Source organism: Equus przewalskii, chromosome 21, assembly GCF_037783145.1.
Source record: "Equus przewalskii isolate Varuska chromosome 21, EquPr2, whole genome shotgun sequence".
Classification (NCBI taxonomy): Eukaryota; Metazoa; Chordata; class Mammalia; order Perissodactyla; family Equidae; genus Equus; species Equus przewalskii.
In genome coordinates, this window is record NC_091851.1 from 39,164,281 (window position 1) to 39,182,163 (window position 17,883).

The 17,883-nt window shown below is 54.0% G+C and overlaps 1 protein-coding gene across 7 annotated transcripts in view; it reads right to left on the reverse strand.

The window, feature by feature from the left end:
• NFATC2 (nuclear factor of activated T cells 2) overlaps positions 1-17,883 on the reverse strand; it is a 158,389-nt gene that overhangs the window by 38,473 nt on the left and 102,033 nt on the right. For all 7 annotated transcript variants that reach the window (XM_070589467.1, XM_070589465.1, XM_070589468.1 and 4 more), the window contains exons 7-9: positions 7,531-7,586; positions 7,024-7,150; positions 5,268-5,957 (exon numbers count right to left, since the gene is read on the reverse strand). In XM_070589467.1, the coding sequence (XP_070445568.1) occupies positions 5,268-5,957; positions 7,024-7,150; positions 7,531-7,586 (873 nt within the window). The remainder of the gene's footprint in view (positions 1-5,267; positions 5,958-7,023; positions 7,151-7,530; positions 7,587-17,883) is intronic.

Genomic DNA, 17,883 nt, shown 5'->3' on the forward strand with positions numbered 1-17,883 from the left:
CAACAGGAGCACGCGTGCAGAGATTGTAGGATATTCCTTCAACGGAATCATCCAGGACAACCAAACGAAGGGACCTCAGCTACACCCAACCGTGTCTCCGGAGCTCACAAGCTTGTGGCTGATGGAAAGAAGCCGGACACAAAGGAGCACCGCTACACGACTTCTGTCTGCACAAACAGGCAAAACGAATCTCTGGGGTTAGAAAGCAGGGTAGTGGCCACCTCTGTGGTGGTGACCAAAGGGGACATATAGGAGGGCTTCCGGGGTGCCAACAAGATTCTATGTCATGCGTGGTCCAGGTGGTAATTACATGGGTGGTCCACCTGGAGAAATTGAGTACATGATTGATTTCTGAATGTGCATATATTTCAATATTTAAATATATTTCAAGAAATATTCAAATGTATTCAATGTATTTCAACAAATTGATCTTAAGGAGTTCATATGAAGAATAGAGAAGCAGATTCAAAAATGAGTAGACTGGTGTGTGCTCTTCTCACGTGTATAAACACCCCCCCCCCATGTGCTGTCCTTACAAGCCACTGGCAGAAGCTCCGGCCGTCCCTAAGACCAGGTCCTTTCTCCCAAGACAGTTCCAGAACAGGATGGAGGATCTCCTTGGAGTCTCTGGCCTCCCCCCGTCCCTCGGGCCTCTAGTCAGGCTGAATCTCGAGGCTGCTGGTGAAGACGCACTGCCCCCCAGAGCCTGCTGTGAGATGCTGTGACCTGAGACGCCCCCGCTCTGCAGAGGTGTCACCAAGAGCCCCTGGCCAGAGTCCCGTCTGCATCTCTCCCGCTGGCCTGGGCCCTCGGGGCACCAACACCCACCACCTGCTCCATCAAGGTGCCCTGGACGTGAAGGTGCGGCGCCCTTCACTCTAGTCAACAGAAGCGGTAAGGACTACTCGAGAACTAATCACACTTTGACAATCCCAGTTACATTTTAAACAATCGCGCCAACGACAGGGCGCATCAGCCAGTCTCTTGTAAACTGTGCCACCCCTCCGTCATGTTCCTGCCGTGGTAGTCACGTTCTCCGTCTCCAGGTTTGTCTAAAATGAGATAAACCCATGGTTTCCCAACTCTTGACTCCCGATAGTCCATCTTCCCAACGCAGCCAGAGCGATCTTTTCAAAAGGTAAATTAAATCGCACGGCACTGCTGCCAAACACCCGCCAAGGCCAGCCCACGCCTCTGACACCTGCTGCTCCCTCTCCTGGGAACACCCTTCCGTCGGACCTGCCCACAGCCCGCCTCCTGAGAGCGGCCTCTCTGTGCACGTGGTCTGAGAGCCAACACCACCCGTCCAACCACACTCTGCCTCCCAACCTTGTGTCATTGCCCTCGTGGCTTTTTATCAACATGTGAAACCTGCTTATTTTTGCCTTTTGTGCTGATGTCTATTTCCTTTACCAAAACGACACCCGAGGAGAGCAAGGACTCTGACTTGGTCACAGTGTATCCCCCAATCCCAGAACAGAGGCCGGCATAGAGGAGGCAACCAGCACCCACCTGTGGGTGAGGGGGAGGCGGCTGCGGAGGGAGGGAAGGAGAGCCAGGATGGGGGGGAGGAGGAGGTGGGGGCAGGAAGGCAGGGAGCGCGGAATTCCTTCACAGGATCCACCACTGCAGGGCCGGTGGCATTTCCCAGGTACCACCTGGGGCTTTAGAATAAGAAACTAGTTCCCGAAGGGGACGAGGGAGCAGAGAGAAAACGTGTGAGAGTGTAGGCAGAGCACACATTTCAGGAGAACTACGAAAAAGGGCCTGAGCTGGGGAGGGTGGAGGGCCCAACGAGGGGAGCAAGGATGCATTTCTGTCCTGGAATATCACTTATTTTGCTAGTTCAAAAAGAGACTTTTTGAAAATGTCTCAAGTCCTTGGAGTGGAGAAAGTAGAAGGTGCACTTTGGAGTTCCAAGAAAAAACTGGGGCCAAGACAGACAGCATCTGTGTGCAGGAATGCAGTTTGGGAAGAGGGGAGAGGAAAAGCAGAAGCCACGTGATGGAGCCAGGTGGGACGCCCGGGCAGGACACCGGATCTGGATCCGTGGCGAAGGGCCAGGAAGGGAAACCGAACACGGGACTCCCGGGGTCCCGGTCGAGGGGCGTGGGCAACTTCAAAGATGATTTGTCTGCTCTCGGACCCAAGTCCGCTGGCGACCCCTTCCTCTCCCAACTGCACAAACTTCTCTGACCCTCGCTCAAAATGCTTAAGCCCAGCTCTCACGAGGTTTCCAAGGCAAGTCCACTCGGCCCAAATCCCAAGGCCAATGAATGGCACCTGAGAGACACCCGCACACTGGGAGCATGTTCTGCTGGAGTTTGTGAAACCAGATACATATTTTGTGGAGGACACCCCTTTGAGGAATCAATGAAAGAGACAGAAAAAGATCTTAAAAAGCTAGGGTGTCTCCCACCCAGACTAGAGATGCAACCCAGGGATTTTCAGTTTACCTGTCAGAAATAAACACAAAACACCAAACTGAGAGGTCTGAATCCCACATCTGTAAAGCCAACGGTGGACTCTGAGAACATTCCACAGGTGCAGGGCCCAAAGGAGGAAGCTGAACTCCCAGCGATTAGGAGACGAGACTACGCACCTCTCTTCCCGCGGCTGCAGCCGTGGTGCAGTCTGGGGCTGACAACCGGGCACAGCAGGCCACGTGGGCATCTCCCTGTCAGAGGGTCCCGGGTGGGCTGGGCAGAACTTTGGGGACAATGCCAGTCAAGCAGTGGACATCTAAACAGCAGCCACACTGCCGCCTCTCGGGGCCACACAGGTAGAAATTTTTCTACTGCCCTGTCATGCTGTGGCCCCAGGAATGTGAAGCCCAAGAACTGAGAAGCCTGAGTGTGGCATATGGGATGGGGCAGTGCTAGACTCGAACTCAGATTCCTTCATGTTCTGTCTCCCAAATGCTGGGGGAGAGGGGTTCCAGACCTGCCATGTTGCAGAACTCTGGGGACCCCCTTCGCGTGGAGTACAATAAAATACAACAGGAGCAGCAGCCCCTGGAGTTGTGTGCCCTCCCGTCTGTGATGGCGTCATTTCCCTCATTTTAGAGATTTATAACGTCCACTAGCACAGTAGAGGCTCTGAGAAGTCCTGCAGTAAACAAGTTTTTTAGAAACTTGGTTTTATCGAATTTTTTCACCTTTTTAAGCCATGGAACCCCCCCTTCAGAGAATACCTCCTCAGATCCCATGGAACTGGGCTTGTGCAGAACGTACTTAAGAAAAGGCTCCATCAGGAGAAGTCATTTGCCCACACTCGGTTCTCCGAGACATCCTCAGCCGCCTCACGTTTCTGCCCCGCGGGGAGCTCACTCTCACCCGGGCCTTGAACCTGCCTGTGTTCAGAAAGACACTCAGGGGGCCCCACAGGGTCTCCATTCTCAGCTGCTCTCTGCATAACAGGAGGCTTCTATGAAACCAGGAAAGCCTCTGTGGGTCTGGGGCTACAAGTGACCCTGGCCGGTCACTCATGACACCTGGGTACTGACTGGCAGCCAGGGCGCGGACTGACTCCTGTCTCTGAGACCCACACCTTCCGTCTCTGACCGGGGATGACCGACAGGACAGGAGGGCCAGCACCTCTCTCACTGAGGGGATTAAACCCGCCCAGACACAGAGGCAGCTGTGCAGTTACCTGCCCAGCGCAGGCATGGTTTATTTATCGAGCACCTCAGCTCTGACCCGTCCGACCCTGGGCAGCATGTGGAGAAGGGTCCGGTGACGGCTGCGTCTCACCTAACACTCACACCAGGCATTCCGTGTGAGCTGAATTCCCTACACGAGGATCCCCTTTCAAACACGCACCCGAACTTCATCTTAACCATTTGGGGTATAAATTGTTCAAGAATGAAATGCACAATTGTGCAACAGAGCAATTGTACATTGAACAATTGTAAATTGTTTTAAAAACCACAGTGACCCTAACTCAGCCTGTGTTTGATTCTTCAGGATCAGACAGAAGAATTATTAATGCAGTGACACCCAGAGGTCGGCCTTGTAAGGCTGTGGGGCGGTGTGACCCCGCCCTAAGTGGTCCTGGAGATCCTTGCTGGATGCATTTACGGGAAGTTTTTCATCAGTAGTTTTACTAAATCAAAGACATGGAAACTACTAGAAGCCACAGACAGCCCAGATCATCAAAACTTTGTGCAAAGTAAAAGTCCACAGTCCCTGAGTCGGCACCACAGGATTCCTGCCACTCCAGCGTCTGACACCTGGCACCTGGTCTTTATTGTAACTACTGTGGCCATTTTAAAGCTTTTTGCCTTATGTCCTACTCCTTGGCTGGGTTCCTGAGAGCAAATTTTCCTACATAATTGAGGTTGCAGGGTATATCAGATGCTACTGCCTGTAAAATGCGAGGCTGGAGCTGCAGACGGCAGCCAAGGGTGTAGGTTTCCCTTCTCCCATTAAGAAACTCAAACCACCCATCTTCTTTTTCTGGCGCCCCCAGGGTAGGGCTGCCGTGCCCGCCCGGCCCTCTCTGCCCGTCAGCTGCACCTGGCTAATCCCAGGTGAGTCCTGCCCACTCAGCTGGCCCTTCCTCCCTGAGATCACAGACTAATGTCACGTGCATTGCACCCCAACAAGACGACCCACCCACTGGGCCCCCCACAGACTCACAGAGCGGCCTCTGCGTCGTCCTCTTGCCCGGCCGCCCCGTCAGCTGGGCTCACTACAACGGAAGCCCACTGTTTCCCTCCCATCAATGCGCCTCTCTGTTCCCCCAGCACACGGCAGAGCCTGCAAGCCCCCATTCATGCCCCGTGCCCACAGAGCCACTTTTCCATGCGCTTTCTCCTCCCTTCTCTCCACCCCTCCCCAAATACACAAAAGAGGGCTATAAAGTAGGATTTTTTTTCTCTACAGGAATAAAAGGTTAGCTTTCCTTCCTTTCTGCTTTCCTATCCTTCGTCTAAATTTGGCAAACGGAAAGAGAGTGGAAGCAGTTACGCGGACCCAGTTCATGACCCAGGGGACACTCCTAGGGCCAGAACTGCCCTCGCTTGCTCTCTCTGTGGCGATGGCTGCAGGGCCACCACTGAAAGCCTTACTGCGCACCCCAGAACTGCGGGAAATGATCCGTGCACGGAGCTGGGGAGGTCTTAAGGCTTATCTTATTCAAGCTCCTTAAAGAGGGGGATGCGGAGGCCGGAAGGGGTGAAGATGACCCCAGGCCACTCAGTGAACCTGCTGGGGGGAATGTTTCGGGGCCGTCCTCACGGGCACTGAGAAAAACAAGCCTCTTACCATCATCCAAGTAGGTCTGGTCCAGGTTCTGCTCCTGTTTAATTATCACTCCCGTGGGTAACACTTCCTTTTGGTCACTGACCGGGGGTCCGTTTTTGGCGGCTCTTTGGCTGGGGGCATTCTGCTGCTGAATGACCGTGGGGTAGGCCCCGGGGCTCAGCCTCTGGCCCTGACCGGCGGGTGGCGGGCCGGGCCTGGCGCTGCCGGGTGCGAAGTTCTCGCAGTACATGATGTGCTGGAACTCCTGGCGGCCTCCGCAGCGCAGCTGGGGACCGGCGGGCGGGTAGTGGATCACGGGTGAGGCCTGCTGGCCGGCCGGAGATGGGTGGAGCGCGGCCGAGCCCTGGCCCTGGGAGCCAGCGTGCACCAGCACCGAGCGGTGGGCGTCCGCCAGGGCCAGCGGGGCGGCCATGAGGGCCGGCTGCTGGTAGCCCAGCAGGCTGGGGCTCAGGCTCTTGCTCCGCTGGTAGAGGACGGCCGCGGGGTTCTGCTGCTGGTAGCGGGCGTCAGGGGATGAGAGCCCCGAGCGGAACTGCTGGCAGGGAGCCATGGTGGCCACGAGGCAGGAGGGGGACTCGGCCACCATCGGGTGCTGGGGGTAGTAAGGCTGGCTCCCCAGGCCCCCGTGGCCGGGGCTACACACCAAAGTGGGGTTGTATTCATCGGTGGGCTCCGTCTTGATGGCTGGGACTACGGGAGAGAAAAGCACAGTGGGCAACCCCTCTTAGTGCGAGGCAGCTGTGCCCAGAGGACTGGCAGACAGGGGCTGGGAACACAGCCTTGGGGTACGAACGGGTGGGTCAAACAGCTGAGTTCAGTCATTTATCAGCCTCGGGCAAGAGGATCCCCGTGCGACGGTCAGAGGTCAGACACTTTACCCCGGGCGACCATCTTGAACCCCGGGTCTTTCCAAGAGTGGAAAGGGGTGGCTGGTAGTTCTGTCTCTGCCCTGGAACTCTGCAGCCCTTTTCCACAAAAGGGGAGCTCAGAGAAGAAAGCCTGATTCAAGATTACGCCTGCCCCTCCCCCCCCAGCAGCTCCTGTCCCCCTTTCCTGCTGTGTCCTCCACAACACGTCCCACCATCTGAGACAGTCGGTGCATTTCACGTGCTCACTTGTTATCTGAACGCCCCCCTTCTAGAATGCCAGCTCCCCAAAGGGAGGATTTTTGTGTCCGTTTTGCTCAACGCTGGGTCCCCGTGGCGGACAACGGTGCCTGGCACTCAGCCATTATCTGGACGAATGAATGAATGGAAACTGGCTCAGCTGCCCGTCTCGGCACAGTGGTCCTTTGCAGCGATGAGAGCTCCTGGCCTGGCTGTCCACCCAGGAACTCCATGTGGCCACAGGGGGACGGCCCGCCGTGTGCGGGGTCAGCCCGCTTCAGGGCGTACTCACCTTCTACCCCTACCACGATCAAATCTGAGACGGGGACACGAGTCATCAGCTTTGCAACCTGCTGTTGACCGACTGAGTCTCCAGACGCCTGTGTGAGTCCACCCTCCCAGAGGAAAACGTAACAGCAATAACAGCTCGTATGTTCACACCAGCTCACCGTGTGCTGTGCTAAGCGCTGCGTGTGCGTTTGATTTCTGTAACTCTCACAGGGAAGGCGCCACTTGACAAATGAGGAAACAGGCTCAGAGAGGTTGAGTCACCTGCCCAGGGTGGCCCAGCTGGCAGCAGACCTCACCGGTCCTTGCTCGCGTGCCTGTCTGCCTCTCCACAACCGGGGCCTGCAGAGAGAGCGCCTTACCTGGGTGGTAGGTAAAGTGCTGAGGCTGGCTTCGTTTCCTTTTCCCATTGATGACATAGAAGTTCACCTTCACGGAGGTGCGGATATGCTTGTTCCGATACTCAGGAATCTCAACAAAAAGCATGTTCTAGAAGGAAGGAGTTGTCATTAACAGCAACCGTGTCCACATTCCGCTGCAAGGCCCACTGAGCCAGCCCATCTTAAGGGAGTCCTGGCGTGTTCGCTATGCTTACAGGCAAAATTCTAGTAAAGAGGAATTGACTTTCCAGCAAAGAAAGAATTGCCACTTACTCTATCGATGTGTATTAAAATGCCACAGTTACGAATGAGAGGGCCTGGCGCTCAATAAGTGTTTAATTCATTCGTCAATTCAATACCTACTGATTGCCTCTTAGGTCCAAAGCACTGGGACTTTGATGAAGGAAGAAAAAAGAGGAGGAAAGAAAGCACGAGGGAGGTGGGAGGGAAACACGACAGGCCGTTCTGTCATCTTGGCCGGGTGCTTACGGGCTGGCTCTTGTCTTTATCCACCGTGGCTTCCATCTCCCAAATTTGCTGCCCATCTGGAAAAATTAAAAAATGACAGACTTTGAAGGAACTATTAGAAACCAAAGACTGAAGACAAAAGCTCACCAGCTTATATTTGTCTTGGCTTCCCTATGATACCACTTCAGTAAGGTGTGTGTGTGTGTTTGTGTTACGTACGTATATGTGGACATATCGGTATTTTTATTTACATACATGTATATTTATTTTTGCAAAGGGAATGCAGGTTGACGATGGAAAACTGGGCAGCAATAGAAAATAAGGAAAAAAACAGAAATTGCCCATCATCCCATCATCATTATCTTTTTTTCTCTACATCTGAATGCCTACAGAGTTTTCTTCCTAAAAACAAACAAAAAAAGTAGTCTCGTTATTCATTATACTTTATTATACGCTTTGCTCAACCAAAGACTATTTCCAAAATGTCGTGCTCACGCCAAGACTGTCACAGGAGGCCCATCATGGATCACTGGGTGCTCCAGACGTGCCTTCGTGGCTGTCTGAGAACACAGGTGGCTTCCACACTCTGTCCTAAGAGGCCACTGGAGAGGAGCAAACACGGGCGCCGGCGCCCCAGCTCCCAGGGAGCAGACAGCCAATCCACACGGCTCGGCTCGCTGCAACCATCAACGCGAGGCTTCTCTCCACTGCAAACGCGCTCTCCTGGAGCACAGCACTCGTTCCCCAGTTTGGGGCCAACAAGTTGGGCCAAACAAAACTCCGCATTTACAAATAATAGCTTTCTTTTGCTGTCCACCTCCATTGGCCGTTGGGCAGTTTTCGGCTGAAACAAATCATTTCCACAAGTGTTTCCAGGGTATTTTGTGGAACACTGGCTCTGAAGAATGTTAAATGGGTTTATGAGAAAGGGAAACATTTTACAAGCTAAGAAGCATTTGGAGAATGCTGAGTCAAAGTCAAATGGGTTTCTTTACTGCAGGACTTCTCAGAGCCTTGAATCTGCTCACGTGCAGCGTGACTCTCCACTGTGGGCTGGAGTATGGAGCATGTCCAAAATTTGGCCAAAGAATTCCTCCCCACTTTTTTAAGCACCACTATTAGCATCTTCTGTGACAGGTCAGATCTCGTCTTGGCTCTTAACGCTCACCCACAGAAATCTAGTTTCCACGTATTATTTGAACTTCCTGGTATAGAACATATTTCCCCAAATAATAATTAATAAAAAGTCTTGTGATTGCTACCAAGCCTGATGCAATCTAGATGATCCTAACAACAAACAAGCCACGAGCCAGTAAGAGCCCTCTGTGACAAGTAAGTCTGCACGTCTCGGCCGCACAGTTCTCTGGGGCGCCATGTCTGAAATGACTAAAGAAGATACAGTTTACGTCAAAAGGGAAGAGGAAAAGGGGGTCAGTGCACTGGCTCTCGCTACAGTGTGAGCTCCCTGCGGGAGGCACCAGGTTATACTCATCACCGTCTCCCCGACACCCGACATACTGCAGGGACCTAATAAACAGCTCATGTCTGAGCTCTCAAAAGTGTCGGCAGCTCCAAAGGCCACTGATGGGGCCAAGACAAAGCCAGACACTCACATCACCCACCGCTCAGAAGGAAGCAAGAAAAGATGGATGGACATCAAGGAGCTTGAGGTTAGTCATCAAGACAGGGTACCTCCAGTGTGCAAAGCTCCGGACAGAACTAGTCAGAGAAAATCCTCATGTCTCTGTCACAGACAGATCAAAGGTCCTCCAACTGAGACAGCTGTTCCCCTCTCAGGTGGCGTAGGAGCCAGGCACGGGCCCTCGTTAAAAAGCGCTTTCTCATTCACTAGCTGCAACGCGAGCTCTAAGTCAGAAGATGGAGGAATAAATTAATCGAGGAAATGAACAATAATGTGTTGCTGTCTGGTGTGGGGGACCCGCCTCCTCAGCTCTCATTGGCTGAATTGAGCTCTGCCACCAGGGTACCACGGTTCTTTCGGTTTGGCTCGTTACCCTGTATGAGCTTCCCTCACTTTGAAAAGAAAGGACCATTTTCAGAAGTCTGGTAATTAGGGGGAAAGGGAGAGAAGCACCTGGAAAAAGGACCAGCAGTAAAGCTGAGTCCATAAAGCTTCCACCCCAGTCCTCTCCCTCGACTCACGCCAACCAGTGGGAGAGGACCGCAGAGAATACAAAATGGCGGTGCAGTGGAAAGGGTGTCTCCACGGGGACAGTTCTCACAGAGTCTCTTCTGGTCGAGGGACCCCAGAGAAATGGGAAGGAGCCCTCCACCCAAATTTCACCCTTTTCTCCATCGCTGGCGGGCGTACAGAATAAGCAAAACTCCGTCTAAGCTCCACAGCGGCCTTGAAGGCCCTGTACGACCGGGGTCCTGCCCTCCGCCCAGCCTCTCCAGGCGCATTCTCCCCCTCCCAGTAGGAGTAACAGCTCTCACGTCTGAGCACTCACGACATGCGAAGCATCACTCAAAGACCCTGCAAGTACAGACCTGTGTTGTCCACACAACAACCCTAGGCCCTGGGTCTGATCATCATCTCCATTCGACAGGTGAAGACACACGGGCACAGACAGGTGACGGCACTGGCCTAAGACACACAGCTAGTAGGTGAGGAAGCCAGACGTGAGTGAACAGGCTGGCTGTAGAGCCAGCACTCCTTATCCCGCTGACGTGATGTGGTTTCAGATCCTTGTGCCCGGGTGGCTTTCCCGCCAAGTTAATGAAGGGCGGTGGGCAGGCACTGTGGGAGCCTTGTCCTTCACAACTCAACTGCCATCTCCTTTTTCAGACCAAGTTTGTCCCCTCTGGGTTCCCATCGCACCCTGGGTATCCCCGCCACCACCTCTCTCACTGCCTCCCCATTCTCTAGGACGTCCTCAGAGGCCACGTCTTCCTCATTCCATACCGGGTGCTCAGCTGTTTGGCGACACGATCAGAATTAAAATTGCTGCAAGAAGTAACAGCAACCGTCTAAGGGGCTGCTGGGCAGCAGAATGCTCCTTCAAAGAAGGCAAAGGTCCACAGGGCAGAAACCACCCAAGCGTCCACCGCTGGACGAACAGATAAATGAAGTGTGGTCTAGACAGAATGGAACATTATTCAGCCTTAAAGGGGAAGGAGGCTTTCACATATGCTGCTCACAGAGGGACCCTGAAAACATTACACTGAGTGAAACAAGCCAGACACAAAAGGACAAATATTGTATGACCCCACTTCTCCGAGGGGCACAGAATAGGCAAACTCAGAGAGACAGAAACATACAGATTGCCAGGGGCTGGGGGAGAAGGGCGTGGGGAGTGATTAACGGGCACAGAGCGCCTGCTTCAGAAAATGTAAAAACGTCTGAAAATAGTGGCGATGGCTACACAACACTGTGAATGTATCTGATGCCACTGAATTATGCACTTATAATGGTTAAAATGATCACTATTACGTCATGCATATTTTACCACAATTTTTTTAAAAGCCAATTGGCCTCATGCTAGAGACCTGGCTTGTTTTGTGGCCTAAAGAGTGGCTTAGCGGTTTTTTAATTAGCTGCTGCCATTTCAAAATGAGATTTCACCTAAAACTGTAGATTTTGCTCTTGAAAAAAAATAGATTCAGGGGCTGGCTTGGTGGCGCAGTGGTTAAGTTCGCACATTTCACTTTGGCAGCCTGGGGTTCGCCAGTTCGGATCCCGGGTACGGACACGGCACTGCTTGGCACGCCATGCTGTGGTAGGTGTCCCACATATAAAGTAGAGGAAGATGGGCACGGATGTTAGCTCAGGGCCAGTCTTCCTCAGCAAAAAGAGGAGAATTGGAGGCAGATGCTAGCTGAGGGCTAATCTTCCTCAAAAAAAAAAAAAAACCAGACTCAGATGATCTGTCCATTCTGGCACCTGCACAAGAACCTGACCGTGGCAGCCTCTTCTGACAGCGCCGTGCTCCTCACATCTCCACAGCCCCCGGCCCTGGCCCCCCCACCTCCCATTTACTTTCCACGCCCCCCTGGGGGCTTTTGAGAGACAGAGACAGGTGCTGCCCCCACAACACCGTGTGGAGAACTGGCCGGGGTTCTGCAGAATGCCCCTCCGATGGGATGTGCCTGATGTTTTCTCACAAGTGCACGACATTTTGGCCCGAAAAAGCCACTACCCAATGGTGTGTCGGTCAGTGTCCCACTCTGCTGCTGCACGTTTCCTCCCTGAAACCAAAGACCCCCGGCCATCTGTCCAGATGGGTAAACACCTCGATTTCCCTCCTCCTACACCACAGGCCCCTTGCTCCAAGGACTTGACCTTCTCTTTTCTTCAGAATCAGAAGCCTGTGCCCAGGAAGCCCTCAGCCACCACGTGGCCCAGCCTCCTTTGAGGGCCCCGTGTGTCCACAGGGGCCTCTCCAGCACGGCTGCAAAGGGACATCCCTACACAGCCACGCACCTAAAGATTCTCCCTTCCTCCCGCCTGCCTGCTCTCTTCTGGGCTGCAGCCAGAGCAAACAGGACCTGCAGGCTGCCCCTCCCCAGGACGCCCTCTGCCGCAAGTTGGCTCCTGGAGCCCCACGTCAGGTCAGGAAGGAAGCCCGTGGCTTTAGGAAGGATGCCTGGTCACTGTAGTGTCCTCTGTTAGGCCTTTAGCCACACGTTTACTGCAGCCCCAGCCTTACTCGGGCATGTTCTGTGGCCAGAACCGACCTCCCCACTCTGTGCCACCACTGCACTCCCCCTTGTATTCCTGCGTACCCCAAACTCTGGAGCAGACAGATCCGGTTTCGCATGCTTGTTTTGCCTCCAATTAGCTCTGTGAGCATGAATAAGACACGTTACCACTCTTTGCGTCATACCCAAAATACGGGGATCATCACAGAACCCAGACCTCATAGGTTCTCCCCAAGATAAGAGGCACGTGGCACAGTGGAAACACTCGACAGACAGTGGTGAGCACTGTTATCACGGCTATGGCAACACATTATTTAAATATCGTCTTCTTTACCATTTTTTTGCATATATCCCACAATGGGTTAATAATGAAAAAAATCCACAAGCGTTTTTTTAATCAGATAATAATACACCTCCTCTGACTGCAATTATAAATACTTGTGCCTGCAAGCACAGGCTGGAGGGAATTTACCGAGGAAAGACGTCATTATCTGAGACAGGTGGCACAGTGCCTGATTTTCTTTCCTTTCAAAAATGGGTCTTTTCACCATTATCTCAACTTTTGAAAAAGAGCGAGAGGGCTCACAGGAAAGAGAAATCAAAACCTATCCCGTGAGCCCAAGCCAGGGGGCCACTTCTTCCGCGTGGCTCCTCGGGTACCTGAAGCCGCAGGGCAGCTTCAGGAGCCAGCCCGGTGGCAGTCACGCGAGGTCTGCCCCCGGTCCTCAACCGACAATCCCCAGCGGCAGTGAAGGCTGACGTCGCTGTCCTCAGTTTCACGTGGCACGTGGAAGACACACTCCAGAGAGCTGCTCTCTAAGGAAGCGTGTGGTTTGCAAAATGCCTCAAGGCCGTTTTCCTGGGCTCCTCCTCCATCCCCACCCCACATCCCCCAGCACACAGCTCCTTGGATTTCGCCAAGAGAATGCACCAATGCCATCCTCTGAACTGAGCTCCAGCGGAACTCACAGCAATGCTGGCAGGGCTCGCTCAGCCTGACGTCACTCTGTCCACGTTCAAGTCCTGTCGTCGCCATTTACTAGCTGTGTGGCCCTTGAGCGGTAGCTTACCCTCTCTGTGCCTCACTTTCCTCACAGGCAAATAATAAAGTTAATGCACTGACTTCAAAGAGTTGTGGCAAGAATTCAAATAGGGATTATACATAAAATGCTTAGCAAAATGCCCAGCCCACAGTGAGTGCTGCCATTGTTATTATCTTGGAATTCAGTGTCTCACGTAGGTCTGACTCTAGGGAGAAAGAAGTGGCTGGCCCTCCTGCCCCAAGTGTTCTGGGGGGTATCACAGTTTCTCACTTCATTTCATTGCCTAACGTCTCTCACTGCAAATAAATAAAATGGACACAAAAGGTGTTCACTGAGAGGGGACAGGCTGAATTAATTACGGGCCACGCGCACTTGCTATGAACACCAGCTACCTTGGACAAGGGAACACCAGGCAGCTCTTAGAATAAGGAAGATCATATTTTCTGACCTAGAAATGCATCCCTGTTATGTTAAAAAGAATTTTTTAACTGCCGCAGACCAGCATGTGCAGCACGACGCCCCTTTGGGAGTCCATAAGTGTGTCAGCTTCAACTCAGGGAAGCTGTGCCCAAGCGAGGACCAGGGTTCCCCCCCGGGGCTGGGCCTGGATGGAGCAGGTGAGACCTGCACGTCTTCTGTCACAGGATTCTAGAAACACGGTAGAACTATGACTTAAATTTGTGTGCATTTTTTAAAATAAAGTTTTTCTCTCAAGACAAAAGGACCCTGAATCTGCCTGTTGACTTGCCTGTCTCCCCAGAGCCTTCTGGGGCCACGATCTTTGATATCTTAGACGGAGGCTGGGCAGGGACCCCCAGCACTGATTAAGCTCCGACTGCACAGCAGGCCCCATGCAGGCTGTTTGGACCGGGATACAAACCACACGCACACCTTCCTACCCTCAAGGGCCCCTGGACGAGGAAGCAGGGCCTGACGGTCCACCACAGCTCAAACAGACACGGACTCAAGGTCCCTCACCTCCCCCGGGATGAGGACTTGCCTCCTTCCTCAGCTTCCCTCCCCCGACTCCGCTCCAGCCACACGGACCTTCTCGGTCCCTCCAACAACCACGCTCGCTCTCCTCCAGACCTCGCCAGGACCAGTTCCCTCCCATCCTCAGGTTCGGCTCAGCAGGTCCCCCTGACCTGTCCCCATCCTCTGTCCTTTTCTACTCCCACCTTGCACTCTCTGACATCATTTGACCTCCCTGTTGTTTCTCTCTCTCTCCCCTGCGAGGCTGTAGGCTCCCTGAGGGCAGCATCATGCACCTGTCTTATTCGCTGCTTGGTCCCCAGCACCACAAGTCTGGCACACACAGGTGCTCAATAAACCCCGGCGGAGTAAACACACCAACCGACCTCAGGATGCCCGGTGCCTGGCCCGCAGCCAGAGCTCAGGCAGCGTCTGACCCCCAGCCTCTCCGGCAAAAAGACGCCACAAAGAGAAATCGCGGAGCCCTTACTGAAGACGCATTTTTGGGAACTGACTGATGAGGAAGGAGCCTGGAATACGGGTGCAGACAAGGAACCAGACGCGACCACAGCCACGTGGCCTGAGTTCTACATAATCCAGCTCCCCAGCCAACCCCAGGTCTGCGACTCCGGGAGAGCCTGCCGGGAACAGAAGGGGCCCAGGGGGACAAGCACACGTCCACTGTGCTGGGCGGAGATGAAATCAAGGACTCGGTCTCTGGAGCAGACGCTCAGGCAGACTTCCTCCATCCTTAATTAACGGGCACTGGCAGCCCTTCCAGGGTTGCTCAGAGGGGAAGAGACGAGCGCCAACTTCTTTGGGCAAAAGGCTTGCGTCTAGAGAAGACTTAGCAAGATTCTGCAAGAAAAAAGCCAGGGTGGGGAGCATGCATGGCCCAATGAGCATCACAGCCTTCATCTCGCGACGGTCGCGGGCGGAGGCCGCCATTCAGCGGATCTTTCCCGCAGGGGGCTCTAGAACTCGCAGACCGAACAAGGTCAGGAGACGGCAGGGCTGGGTCCCCGGGGGCCGCCGATCAGCGATCAGCGGTCAGCGCTCACAGGAGGGCCGAGCGAGCTCTCAGGAGGGGAAGCGGGCCATCCCTGCTCCGACTCCAAGCGGGCCTCAGGCTCCCACAAACAGGGAGGAAGCTAAGGTGTGAGGCTGCGTTAGGAAACCGTGCCTGAGGCTTCCCAGCCCTGGCTCAACGAAGATGGCTGAAGCCAGTCCAGTCTGCTGGACGCCCGCTAACGAGCAGAAAAACATGTGCTCCCTGGATTCGCGGGCAGGTGGGGGTCAGGAGCGTCCCCTTCACTGAGGAGTACACCCTCCCAGAATGGCACCGCTGCCCAGGGGGAACTCCTGAGGGTGGGGAGGAAGGCCGTCCCGCCTCCCCCCTCCTCCTGCCCCGCCACCTCCTCCAGGGCTCACCCCTGCGTCCCCCGCCCCCGACAACCGCAGTGTCTGCCCACTCACCTCCCAGCTCCCACCAACCCCCACCCGCAAAGTCCACTCTTCATGCCGATTGTGAGAACAATCTTTCAGATGTAAAGTAGGCCACGTCACTCCTCTGCTTCGAAGCCTCCAGCAGCTACTCGAATAAAATCCAAACTCCTCACAGCGCCTACAGGAGCCGGCACGCTCCGACCCCTCCCCAGCGACCTCTCCAGGTCAGCTGCAGCAGCCCCCCCGGGCCTGCTTTCAGACCTCACCTGTCCCAAGCCCATCCCCAGGCTGGGGCCGCGGCCCTGGGCGGGTCCTTCTGCCTGGACACTGGTCCAACCATCCACTCGGCTCCCTCTTTCTCTCCTTCAGGGCTCTGCTCAAAGTCACCTCCTCAGGGAAGCCCTCCCTGACTGCCCTCACCAGACTTGCCAGATTTAACAAATAAAAATACAGGACATTGAGTTAAACTTGAATTTCAGGAAACTGACCTCAAGTAGGTCCCAAACTCTATGCCACTGCATGTGACATACTCGCACTAGAGAAATTTGTCGTTTGTCTGAAATTCGAATTTAACTAAGTGTCCTATATTTTTCTCTCTACCTCCAGACCCTTAGCTCTCGGTCCTACAACGTGGTTTCGCCATCTTCACAGCACTTTCTGCATCTCAAAGTGGCCTGCTTATAAACAAGTGTGACACTGTCCACCCCCTGAGGGCAGGGACCTCATCTGTCACGCGTCCCCAGTCCCGGGCACAGCACCGGCACACGGTGGGTATTCAGCGAACACCTGGGGAGTGACGAAGGAAGCCGCTGGCTGAGTGAGCGGAGCGAGGCTGGCAGAGCATGGCTTGCTCATTTCACACAGAGGCCGGATCCCGGCTCACCTTTCGCCCACCCCAGGCCAGCCTCTTCCCAATTACGAGCGTCATCTACAGGTGTCCCACACGGGCTGCACACAGCCAGGCGCACTGGGAACCAGGAAACGGGGGCTTCAGCTCCGGCCCTGCACTGACGAGCCCTGTCACCTCCAGGAAGCCTGCCAACCTCACTGTGCCAGTCGGCGTGCCCATCTGTAGAGTGGGGGCGGGACTGGGCCGTCGTCAAGCCCCTCCAGCTCCTTCAGGCTGTGACAGCAAAGTCGGATGGCTCACAGGTGAGAGGACGGGAGGAACTCACCGTGCCTGGAAGGACTCTGCTCCCAGACAAGAAGCCCACAGGCCCTGCCTTCCTGACTCGATGCATAGTCAGTGAGCACCCCGGGCGCACGTGGAAGTCAGCGGACATCCTCTGAGCACCTTCCATGCACCGACTAGCCCTGAGCCAACAGCTGCTGCCAAGCCTCCTCTTTTTGCTGAGGAAGACTGGCCCTGAGCTAACATCCATGCCCATCTTCCTCTACTTTCTATGTGGGATGCCTACCACAGCATGGCTTTTGCAAGCGGTGCCATGTCTGCACCAGGATCCGAACTGGCGAACCCTGGGCTGCAGAAGCGGAACGTGTGAACTTAACCGCTACGCCACCGGTCTGGTCCCATACCACTTTTATTAAAAAAAAAAAAAAAAAAGCACACCAGCAAAAAATATAGAAAAATAATAGAAAGGGGTGTCAGACAGTTAATTAATAAAAGATATTATGATTTTCTTGGGCGGGGGGGAATTCCAGCCTAATTGCAATTTCTAATGGCAGAAACACTAGGACCCAAGTTCATTAGCAGATTGATTTCTCTGTGTCCTCTTTCAAAGGCATCCAAACAGAATGAACTGCAGGATCTCTTCACTCAAAAGTCTGTTCTTACTATGTGCAAAGGCGGAAGTTTGGGCAACTATCTCGGGCTCTCTGAAAATGAGACCATTTTCTCAGTCTCCGGGGGGGGCTTCCGAGTGGAGCCCTGGCCTCTGGCTTGGGAGGAAAGCTGTGTGCAGGCGGTGGGCTCCAGCCCAGGGGGGCCGATGACGCTGTGGCCGTGAGTCACCGAGGGCAAAGGTCTGCAGAGCCTGAGTCATGCCCCGGCCCAGCCTCAAGTCTGACCTTTCCCAGAGGGAAGCCCAAGCAAGAGAGAGTCCCACAGCCGGCCTATTGTTTCAGAAAATGCCACACCAGGCAGAGCCAAACCCACGGAGAAAAGCAGGTGGGAGGAGAAGGTGCCTTCTCGAAGACGGGTCCAATTTTTCCAGGATACAAATTCATGGAAAAATACTTAATTTAGCAAAAAAAATTATTTTAAGCACATGCATTTATATTTATTAAACAA